Raw genomic sequence first — 12513 nt, forward strand, 5'->3', positions numbered from 1 at the left:
CAATTTGTATCAGCTTAAAAAGGGACCTAAAGGAAAAAATACAATTAGCTTTAAATAGGTATATGACAATATTACACAACTCTATTTAATCACAATTGATTCCACTAAACAAATGTGACTGCATTTTAATATTTATTTTCAAATTAATGAATCAATCCCCGCAACATACTTATTTATTACATATTACCCCTCCATGGAATCATTCTATAGTCGAACCAAAGTCAATACACTATTACTTAGTTTACTACATATTTTCCTTGATACTCCTGATTTAATTACATAATATAGATTTTTTGTATCTTGTGAGTTTTTCATCTCACCTTGCACAAAACAAAGTTTCAGTAAATACCACTCAAACACTCAGGCCCGAGCTTTAGAATAATCAATTCCATTAAATTTACATCAAGGGGAATATTCCTTATCGCTTTGTTTTATGACAAAGGATTTGGATTCCTTCTTGAAGAAGGTGTTCCCACAATGCTACATGCGATTACCTAACGCAAACCGAATTCCTTAAAAGAGTGTATCATCAATCTGAGGATTTCATCAATCTTAGATTCATCATTAACCTCAGCATCTAATAAACCCAATCGTTTCAATTTTTCAATCTCATTATGTATTGAAACAAATTCAACCATCTCGGTATCTGTGTCCTATTCGGGAATAAGATATTATTTCCCAAACCTTACTTCCAAATATTTGGTGCTAATGACGTCAAGATCAAATCTTTTGCTACGTCACAACCAAACGATGCTATAGTTATGGGTAAGACCCATGGATCTCATCATTTGCCTGATTACGAGTAAAACTCATGCCAATACATACATGGTGATCAAATCACTATGCATCGAAAAATATTTATGAATGCAGATCATGATTCAATAATATAAAAATCTTTTCAAATTATTGACAACATGAATACCATGCACTCATAAATCTAGACAAGATTGATTTCATTCCATGTGTTTTTATCTCAATAACTTGAAATCTAATTTCAAGAACTTCAAAAAAACACATCCAAGCAACTTTTAACCTTATTTTCTTTTAATCAATTACATGCACTAACCAAAGTATGCGCATCGGAATACTGATCCCAGAAAAAATTTCGTCAAGATAAACAAGGCTAGATTAATAAAACTAACATATTCAGAGTACTTAAAATCGAAATCAACCTCTCCTAGGCTACTAGGGTCAGTTGACTTTTGTTGATTTTTGTTCCTTGCATGTGAATGGTGAAGAACGTGTTCTTGACTCAATCTCCAGATCTTCTCTCTGACGACTGAATATGACCTTGCGTAGGAAGTCTGTGAGCCATTCCCTCAGTTCTCTTGTCAATGGGGAGCCTATTCGAACCAACTGCCATGTTGAGTGGTCATTGACAGGAACATTTATCAAGTCTTCCACAAGTTCTCCTTGTATGTGGGTACACTCGCCCCTCACCTCGCATCCCCCCACCACCAATGTTTGCTTGAACATGGGGTCCTTAAGGGTAGGGGTGAAAATGCGGGCGAAAATACAAGCTTGAGTTGAGAGATTACCTTTTAGGCCCTTGAACTCCCAAAGAACAAGAAAAGAGTTCCCTTTTCTTTCTCACTCTCTTCTCTTTTCACTCTTTCTCTCTCTCTCTTGCACGTTTCTAGAGGTTCCCAAATGGTCGCCAAGGTTCCATTAAGAGCCTTAAATAAGCCCCTTCCCATTTCTGCAAGTTTTGGACCTATCTAAATTGCAAATTGTCTATCACCTAGGATTTCAATTTCATCTAAAGTGTCTTCACACAGCATTGATTGATTAGTTACTTCAGGTCCATAGATTGGCTACCTTTTTTTAAAAAAAAAAATCCACAGTGTACGATCAGCTTGACCACTGATTGATCAGTATCTTTCACCGATTGATCGGTAGGGTTTTACTGAGTTGGACAATTAATCGGTACCTTCCACTGATTTTTTTTTTTAATTATTTAGTTTTTAGTTTATACATAATTTATATATTTTTTTGTTTTGGGCGACATGTGTCATTAGATAATTGGATCTGATGTGGCACACTAATGGAATCGGTCAAGATTTTGGACGGAAGTTGATAGTAAGGGCTTGTTTGTTATTTTTGCATATCACATGGAGCTCTCAAAATATTTTTATACCACAAGGAGCTTATTGCAAATCTGTGTAATCATAAATATTTTCATTCTTTTGTTTGTAAGATAAAGGAGACATTAAAATAGAAGAGGGGGTGTGTGGGCGTGAAAGAGAGAAAAAAATCATGCTTAATTTTTTTTAAAAAAAAAAATACAAAACATCCAAGTGTCCCTTTCATTTAAGGATTGAAATTTCCGACAAACCAGTTTATAGGAAATTTTCTACAACCCACATATAAGAGTGACATGTGTCCTTTAAGCATGTGAAAATCACATGTTATTAAAACATGTGTTTCTCACATGCCAAGAAACACATGTCAATCTTATATATGGTTTGTATGAAATTTCCTACAAACCGGTTTGTAGAAAATTTTTGACAATACAACCTTTTAGTCTCTTACAATCAAAACCATAATGACGTCAGCTCCAAAATTCCTCAAAATTTAGGCCTACCTGGTCTTAAATCAACTCTAACAATTTAATGAGATAGAAGTCCAAAATGAAAATTTATTTCTAGCTTATTGAGTCCAAATGGTTTAGAAAATCTATTCTCTAAGCCCATCGTTAAATACTCTTATTGGATAATTATGAGCTCACATCCTCCCCCTATAAAAATTTCTTTCTCGGAATTTCACTTACTAAAATCTTCTAGAATGAAATTTACTTGAGATCACGATTTTTGCAAAAATCATTTTTAATGATAGAGATGGATGTATTTCTTGGCCTTTCAATATCGTAATCAACAACAAGTGTACACTACCCATATATATTAGATCCAAGATGTGTTATATAATTGGATTTGACGTGACACACTAATAGAATCCGTCATGATTTGGAAGGAAATTGATAGTAAGGAATTATTTGTAATTTTTTTAATAGAAAAAGGCTCATTTTCAAGCTTCTCTTAAAAGGCAGTTTTGAGCTTTTTTAAAGCAAAAAAGTAATATAAAAAAAAAAAAAAACAAAAAAAAAAAAAAAAAAACAAAACAAAACAAAAAAAGAAGTGATTTTTAAGTTTTTTATACCAAACCATTTTTACTTGGCACAAATTTTTATGTACTAAAAGGAGTATTTAAACTCATTAACGCAATTTCAAACAGGCTCTTGAAATTAGTCAAAAAAATGCACCTTTAAGTGTCCTTGACTTTTGATGCTATCATAAAGCATACTGACATAATTGTTGTTGCATCTCATTTATACCTTAGCCATCGATAGTTTAAATGAATTAATCATATCTCAAGTGCCCATCTAAAACTCCCTACCTCGTCTTTCTCTCTCTTTTGTTATTGCCTATTTCTCTCCCTCTCTCATATCAGATTTTCCCCACTCGAAAACCCCTTTGATGTTTTTTTTTTTTTTTGATAAGTTTGAATCCCCCTTTGATGTTCTTATTCTCTTTGTTCTACCATTGAGGATAATTGAATGGGTATCATTAATTTTAATTTTTGGGTTTAATATTAGCTAAGATTTGAAGCTTTATTTTTGTAAAAGTTGGTTGACTGGGGTTTGAATGTTGGATTTTTGGTTGATGATTGAATGATTGGTTTATTAGGATGTAAATTTTTTGGTTTTGCTTTTGTATTTTTGTGTCGGACAAAATAGGTGTTAGATTATATTATGTGTACATATGTACATTGTCCCACATAGGTTATTGGTGTGTATATTTGTGTTGCTAGCCTATATATATAGGCACGTACAGTATTATGTGTGATTCAATATACAACCTTATTTTCAATATGGTATAAGAGCACAAGTTCTGAATCACCTTTATTTATTTATTTTTTTCCAGCATCTTCCCTAAACTCTTTCGGCACCGCCTTTGCTTCAACCAAATCTCCTCACCCTGTCCACTTTGGTTCCTCTTCCAATCCTCGTCTCGAGCAAGTGACTATAGCACTTGATAAGTGTTGAATGTTACTCATTCAAGCCCATTAATTCACATATGTTAATCTCTTAGTTTTGTTATAGTTTGATGTTTTGTATTGGTTTTGTGTTTTCTTGTATTTTACAAGTTTTGGAAGAAAATCCATCAAATTCTAAGATTAGAACGAAGTCGGCAAACTCACTTTTGGAAAGATTCAACTCCAAATCAATTTTGAATTTAAGAAAAGAGAAGACGGGAAAATCCATTATTTTTTGAAAGAATCCAGAATGAGCACATCTCTGTATTTTAATCATAATTTTTTTCTCAAGTATCGGATCGGATTACAGTGAAATTAGGGGAGTTGGAAAGCTAATACAAAAAGTACGAAATATGAATGAAATAGGTTTTTCCTAATTCGGACGTTTACTATGCCAAAATCGCCACGCAATAAAAGACAACAAATTTGGACGAACTTGAAATCTTTTTCCTTCTTGGATTGAATTTTCAATCTCCTACTTGGACTAGGAAACTAACTTCCGAATTTTTTGAGATTCCTAAGGCTTCTAGAGCTTCTTTAATCCCTATAAATAGGTCTCTAACCTTTGAAGAAAAAACACACAAGCTTTGGGGAAGAATCAAATGCTACTCAAGAATGAGGTTTTCTCTAGTTTTTCTTTTCCTTTATTATTTTCTTATGAGGATGATTTTCATCCAAATTATGTGTAACTAATACTTTAGTTAGGACTCGATTGAAGCCCTAATCATGTCTCTTTAAGGTTTCCAATTGGTGCATTTGCTACAATTCATATACTAATGCTTAACTTGATTATTTCCTGTTTTCTTGAATTCATCATATGTTTATGCTTGATCATCATATGCATGTGGTATGGAATTGTTATTTATGTCTAGTTGGATGGCCAGTCCTGGACATAATAGAGTAATAAAAGAATCCCATCATAGGTTCTTGGATTAATCAACATGAAAAATCGGAAGTAGATGCCATGCTCTAAGCTCCATGTGTTTGTCGATCTCCACAGTTTTATGCTTTCTTAAAGACATTAGAGTAGATGTCATCCCAAATCCATTAAGAAAGAAAAGAATTAGAGTAGATGTTATGCCTAATTCGTTGCTTAGGGAGATCAATAGCCTAAGGAGTAGATGTCATACCCTTAGGTTGACAAACATTAAATATCAAGTTATGAATTGTAGCATTGGCATTGTGAATCTTAATTGAGTATGATTAGCAGTGGATATAAAGTTCTACCTTTTCTTTTTGTTATTTTAATTCAATATTTCATTTCACTTCATTTAACATCTCTTTTAGAAATTTTTCTTTAAATACAATTTATACTAATTCTCGTAAGAATGATCTCGTATTTGCCTGTTATACTATTGTTTTGATCTTGTGCACTTGCGCGTAAAATGTACAAATAATTGCCTATTTATTTAGGTAGATATTTGCACAACACCACTCGAAACCTTGGGAGATGACTGTGCAAGAACCGCCGAGACCAACCTCATCGGAGTCATCACGCTCTGCCACACGCCGCCTAAAGATTCTGCCGTCCCACCGCGCGCCGCTCCCATTAGCCGATCAACTAGGTTGCAGCTCCACTACATAGATCTGCCGCCTAACTGTCCAGTGACATCCAGAACGTCACCATCGGAAGTCTGACGCGCGGCCACGCGCCAATCAACGCTTCCAAATTTTCGCTTCATGCACCCACGCTCTGCCAGCCTGCAGCACTTATACCCCACTCGTCCACAATATTCCTCTGCCGCTCCACGTCAGCCCTAGCGTTCTGTCCGAGCTTGTGCCACGTCATCCCTAGTGCAGCGTCATTAGACTTGCCACGTCAACCCTAGTGCCATGTCAGCAGGCTTGCCACGTCAGCCATAGTACCAAATCAGCATTTTGTCATAGTTGACTTGACCGTTGAGTTTGACCACTTCAAAAGTTGACCAAGTGTTTCCTCCTTATTTTTTCGTTCTGATTTCATATTTCTGGTCTATTTCTACATTTGACATCTCTAGATGGCACAAAACGAGATTCTTACTCATAATCATGTTGTATTGGATGGCACCAACTACACTGTTTGGTCCCATCTATGCGTAGTTTTCTCAAAGGCAGCAAGCTCTAGCTTTATGTGACTGGGGATATCCCCAAGCCAACTAAAGTAACTGTCGAAATTGATGTCGCTTTCCGCACTTGTCTCATTGATTGGGACAACAAACATCATCAAATTCTTACGTGGCTTCGTAACACCATCATTCCTTTTATTGCGGCACTATTTGGCAGTTTTGATGACGCTCAAGGTGCTTGTGATATGCTTACTTTTTTGTTGATAGTTCTCGAGAGTACCAGCTTATTCTTTATCTCTACCGTCTGAAGCAAGAACCAAACCAGATTATCACTAATGTTTTTGCTCGCATGCAATTCTTGTTGTGACAAAACTAATATTCCAGGATCACCAAAGAAGCAGAAAAATAGTAGAATAACAAATAACCACAACACAAACTCAAGAGACACCAAGATTTAAGTGGTTCGGCTTCACAACAAAAGAGAACTAAATACAAAAGAGCAAACCTCTCTAAGTTCCTTTATCTCTTAACACCCAAGAGAAATAGTGAGACAACAAAAGGTACTTATCTCTTTCCCAAGGAGCTGCCGAACTGCTGCACTGCTGGAGCCTCTCTTCTTCTTTCTCTCTCGCACACTACACTCCAAGGGACCGAATGAGGCTTCTGCCTCTTTTTTAACAAAAGGCCCTTTTTTTTTCTTTTCACAAGCTTCTAGAACAAGCTGGCTTCTCCAAGAAGCTACTCCAAGTCAAGCCAAACTTGTGCTAGAAAGCGAAGACAAAAGCTATAAAGGGGGCGCCCACCAGTATGGACTTGATAAATCAAGTCACCAACTCTACAATTCTTATAGGACCAGCTGGCTTTTTCTGATCTTGCTTGGAAGGATCCTACCGATGCCCAGATGTATGCTAGACGGAGGAATCAACATCGTCTTTATCAGATTCTAATGGTTTTGCGTGATGATTTTGAGCCTGTTCGTGGGCAACTTTTGCATCGCACTCCTCTTCCCACTTTGGACAAGGTTGTCTGTGATCTTGTCCAAGAGAAGACTAGATTGCATACTTTGCGCTCTCAGCACACTCAGCCTACTCATCCAATATTAGTTGCTCACTTCTCTAGTGCTTCATCTTCTTTGCCCGAACGCTCTGACAAGTCAGGTCATGGACCTCCTTCCAAGAATGGAGACAACAATTATTGTCACTATTATCGATGACGTGGGCATACTATTGACAAATGTTGGCCTAAGGCCAAATCTAATGCATTTGCTGCAGCTGTTACCACTACTAAGAGTGTCTCCAACTGCTACCTCTGGCGAGTCTCCAGGATTTGCTCTCACCTTATCTCCAGCCGACTTTGAGCAATTGTCAACTAGGTCCTCTATCGTTCTGGTAATGCATCTTCCTCTGTCCTCTCCATTTTGCCAGGTAAATCTTCCCCTTGGCTTTTTGATTCTACCTGCCGCAATCACATGACACCTTATGCCTCCTCATTTACCACCTTTGCCCCTCCACCACATACCTCCTTAATTCACACAGACCTTTTCTTTCTGTTCATGATGCTTTCCATGTGCCTAAATTGTTGTTTAATCTTCTATCTGTTGGGCAACTGTGTGAATTGGGTTATAGACTTGTTTTTTTTTCTTAAGGTGTGTATGTGTAGGATCCTCAGACAAGCCAAACACTTGGAACTGGGTGTAGAGCTGGGCGACTGTTTAAGCTTTCATCCTTACACCTTTCCATCTCTGGGGTCTCTACTGCTGCCTCTTTGTCGCCACCATCTCTTGCTCTTTGGCATCCGCGTCTTGGTCATGCCTCTGTGTCTCGGGTACAAGTTTTAGCGTCTACGGGTTTAATAGGTTCAGTGTCCAATGGTTCTTTTGATTGTATTTCTTATCAAATTGGGAAACAACCAGCTTTGCCTTTTGTTGTGTAAAGTAGCTCAAGTTCTTTAGGGGCTTTGGGCTTTTATGGTTAGGTTGGGGTTTATTTTTTTTTTGTTTGGTCTTTTGGGGTTTTTTCTGGTGTTCTTCCTTTGTTTTCTGTTTTTCTTTTGTTTTGGTGTCCTTGTATACTCCTTGTACGCTTAGGGGCGTCTTTACACTTTTTTAATGCTATTTTTTTTTCTTACCTATAAAAAAAAACTAATACGTAAATTGCTTTTTTTTTATGATGTTATTTTGAAAAGAAAAGTTTCTTATACTATTACATGAATTGTTTCCTTATTGAGATGTTCAAATTATAAAATATCTTCCAAAGTTCTAGTTCAGAAATAGTAAGGAGAAAGAGAATGAGTAGTTGCAAAACAGAGGTTGAAAAGCCGTAGTGCGCTAGCGAACAAGCAACTGATTGAGCTTTAGAAAGCCGTTGCGCGTTAGCACATCCGTTTTCTGGCAGCTTTAGTTTTCTTGTTGCCACGTAGTTTTTCAGCTGGCCTCTCCTTCTCAAAAATCTTCATCTGCTTTGGTTTGAAATAATTGCCAATGTCAAACTATGCCCTTTTTGCCTGACCTGATCTTCTCTTGTTTGTTCTCCGCCCTGCTCACTGGTTGACTATTCCAACATTGGCCGAACTCTTTGGATGGCTCATAGTTGCAATCATTTTATTTCTAAAGTTCAAAATCTTATACTATTACATGAATTGTTTCCTTATTGAGATGTTATTTTGAAAAGAAAAGGTTTCAAATTATAAAATATCTTCCAGAGTTCTAGTTCTCAAACAGTAAAGAGAGAGAGATTGAGTACTTGCTTAACGGTAGAGAAAAGGTTTCCATTTGAACGGGCACGTGTCGATAGTGAAAATTCGACACCGAAATTTGGACTTAGTGATTAATATCCTGTTTGAACGGGATGTCGCCTAATCGAATGCAAATTTTTGGCCTATAAATAGTGGTCGAAGTTCAATTTAAAATTCATTACAAAATCTTCTCTCTAGAATCATTTTTTAGGTCAAAGAAATTGGCTTCATTCGGTGATCAAAAAGTATGTTTGTAAAATTGTTAAGAGTCTAGTCCCCTTTCTGTAAAAACCTTAGATGGACGTCTGATGCAAGTCTTGACGAAATGGCATATAGAATGTTCTGTCAGATTCAAGTCCTGACGTAATTGAAGACTATGTTTCGTCACTTGGACGTCAAATGCAAGTCCTAACATTTTCAGCAATGTTAGAGGGTTAACAATGAAACCCTAGTTAACGTCCTGGCATAAGTGTGATGTCTTGACGCTATTGCGGATTCTGAACTTAAAAATGCAAACTTTCTCCTCTTCAAAGTATCTTATCTATTTTGCCTATAAAAGAGAAAGGACGTCCCTTTGCATGGTGTGGAAGAAATAGCCATTGTTGGAGCCTGGAATCTCTCTAGAAGTTTTACTTCCTTCACCATTGTTAACCCAAGTGAGGATTCCTAAAAAGCTTGAATCTTTCTCTCACTTGGAACATGTTTCCTTCAAACCACATCATACACAACCTTTTATCGTTAAGAAGTCTATTGGAGGGTTGGTATGGAGAGGCGGTCATAGAAGATTGGCTAGCGGATAGCTAGAGCTGAGGCAAGTAGGGAGCTTGTTGTTCGTACGCAGTCTTATCGTTACACAAGGTTGTAAGTGTCTATGTCTATATTTTGAATCTTCTTTAATATAGTTATTTTCTGAGTTTGGCTACCCCTGAGTAGTTTTACCTTTGGGGTGCTTAAAGGATTTTCACTTTATAAGCAAAATATTTTTGTTAAGGTTATTATGTCATTATGTTTATTGTTTCAATAATTTTGTTGTGATAATTATTCATTGCTTGCTTGTGTTGGGGTTAGAACACGATGCTTAGTCTTTTCTCTTTGATTTAAGTTTTTTGAGTGTAAGGGAAGGGTTCTTGAGTAGCAAAGCCCTGCGGAAGTAGATTCTCGGTGTAGAAGTTTGAAATATTCAGTGAAGCAGAGTTTCTGAGCTATAATAACTGAACTCTAGTTTTCCATTTAGTTAAAGTTATTTGATGCACAATTGTAATGCTTGTATAGAAATATACAATGAAATGTCATTTTTTTGCAAGTGATATGTTACAGTCATCAAAGCATTGTTATGATGCTCGTGGAATGTTATATATTATATATGTATAGTTATACCATAGGTATATTGGTGATATTGTGATAACCACGTAAGTGATAGTATTATTATTTTGAGATTATTATAAATAGGGTTTTAGAGTTATTTTCATACAAACTACTTTAAAAAAAGCTTGCATGCATTTTGTAAACATGACCAAATTTTGTTAAGAAAAGAATGAAGTATAAACGTTGATATGCATGAGTCTGCATGTCATTATTCGAATTCCAGAGAGCTTTGGTCACTATTCGAATTCCAGAGAGCTTTGGTCGATATTCGTTCGACCGGGCTATAAGACAGAATTAGGTCTAAGAGCTTCGATCAAAATCTGGTCGAAGACCTTTTGATCGGTGGAGCCACAGAGAGCTCCGATTGATGTATGGGTAAAGTCCATTCAACTAGGACTACTCATGGTAAGAAAGATTAAAGCCTTTATGATGAAAAGATGAAAAATGAATTACCAAAGATCTTAGACCCTTAGGGTTTTAGAAAAGCTTGAAGAAGTCTAAATATAGATATATTGAAATGTAGAGAAAGTATGGAGTCTGTACTCAAAAGGAATAGATCAAAAGATTAAGCCCAAGTTGTAAGTATAAACTTACTAACCCTACATTATTTCGGGTTTTGGGTTTTTGGCTATCCTGGACGGGATGATAGCTCACCAAAAGAGCCTTTGTGGGTCTTGTGGTGTCTTGATTTCGAGTTTTGGGTTTAGTTGGGTTGTTTTGTGGGTTGCTTCTTGGGGTGTTCCTTTTGGGTTTGGGGATTTAGCTCTTTTGGGCTTGTTGGTTTCCTTTGTGGGTTGGCTATAGGTGTTCCTTTGTATACTCCATGTGTACTTAGGGGCGCCTTACTTTTTTTTAAATAAAATTTCTCTTACTTAGAAAAAAAAAAGTTATTTTACAAAAGCGTGATATATATGATTTCATTGAGCCATATTATTTGAATATACATATGAGTATATTTTGAGATGTTTTACATGTGTTAAATGAAAATATGTTTTCAAATAAAAATGATTTATGAAAAGAGGTCGAGTTTTGGAAGGAAAATGTGATTTGCGAAAAGGGTAATGTGATGAAAAGAATGACGTTCTGTTATGAATGCATGTGAAAGCCCGACAGTTAATTGGAGATTATACACTTAATACCCAAATGTTAGGAATGAAGAAATAAGTTGCCTAACAACCCAACGGTTAAGTGTGGTCATAAAGTTAACACCTCGAAGTTTTAGGAGGGAGAAAATAGCAAACCCAAAGAGGAGGGGTAATATGCTTAATAAACTCTAGCAAGTGGGAGTATAATTACACTTCCATATGCAAAAAGAAATGTTTGTTATAATGAAAAAGTTTATACGTATGAGATATTATGTATTGTTTATGATTTAAACTGTGGCTTCCATTATCATTTTATGAATTATTTTACTGCTCCATGTTATGGGATGCTCGGAGTCGTATACATGTATAGTAAAAAGAATGTAAAGGAAAATATGAATTATTTATTGACTTCTCTACTTTGTGATTTGTTTAACTAAAAGTTTATTAACCTCTTGTGAAAACCCTGCATAAATAATTGTTCGGTAAACAACAGTTCGAGATATTTTTCAAAGACAAAAAAATAGAGCGCAAGTTATAAAATGGTCAGCATGCTTAAACTTGTTGAGTCATAGACTCACACATCATATTAAATTTTGGTAATTATACACATGCAACTTTGGAAGAAGAGGATGAAGACTCGTACACGTGTTTGAACCGAAGTTCCTAAGACTGACATGAAGCCTCCATTTTCAGAGGAGGCTGAATTACTGTAGCCAATTTTTATTATTTTGGTCTACTGCATGCGACAATTTTTGGAAACTTAGCATAGATGTTGACAATGTTAATGTAATGGCATTGTCTAAGTAATTATATAATGTAAAGTTTAAATTAGATGCACTAGTTCACTTATGATGAGATTGTAGCATCAAAAAATAAAAAGAAAAATTTTATACATGATATTTCTGCTGCGAGTGTTACAATTATGTAGTAGCATCATGTGGGAATTCGGATAATCCCACTTACGGCTTGTATTAAAATTCGGGGCGCTACATCATCGCCATCTCGATCCTCGGTCCAGCTAAACAGATGATGATGTAGAGGCCAAACTTAACAGTGTCTGTAAACAAAGTTTACAGGTGAAAGGGGTGAGCTTCACAACTCAATAATTAAACACAAAACATGAGATAAATCATATATTGAAAACATTTACTGAAAGAAATTTTGTATTAATAGTCATAATAGATGATGAGAATGATTACTTTGAAATATGCAAAAAATGAAATGTAATCAACTTGAAGCATAAACTTCAAATC

The 12513-nt window shown here is 35.9% G+C and overlaps 1 protein-coding gene across 5 annotated transcripts in view; it reads right to left on the minus strand.

Moving 5' to 3' along the window:
* The window catches only part of LOC133879348 (MADS-box transcription factor 14-like), an 89509-nt gene that overhangs the window by 17638 nt on the left and 59358 nt on the right, over nt 1–12513 (minus strand). For 4 of the 5 annotated variants that reach the window (XR_009902053.1, XM_062317871.1, XM_062317870.1 and 1 more), the window contains one exon: nt 12046–12317. The exons of the other annotated variant lie outside the window; for it this stretch is intronic. Coding sequence is in view for 3 of the 4 variants with exons in the window: in XM_062317871.1 (XP_062173855.1) it covers nt 12279–12317 (39 nt within the window). In the remaining variant the exon portion in view is untranslated. Of the gene's footprint in view, nt 1–12045; nt 12318–12513 lie in introns of those variants that run through there. 5 annotated transcript variants of the gene reach the window in all.

This window comes from Alnus glutinosa, chromosome 10, assembly GCF_958979055.1.
Source record: "Alnus glutinosa chromosome 10, dhAlnGlut1.1, whole genome shotgun sequence".
NCBI lineage: Eukaryota > Viridiplantae > Streptophyta > Magnoliopsida > Fagales > Betulaceae > Alnus > Alnus glutinosa.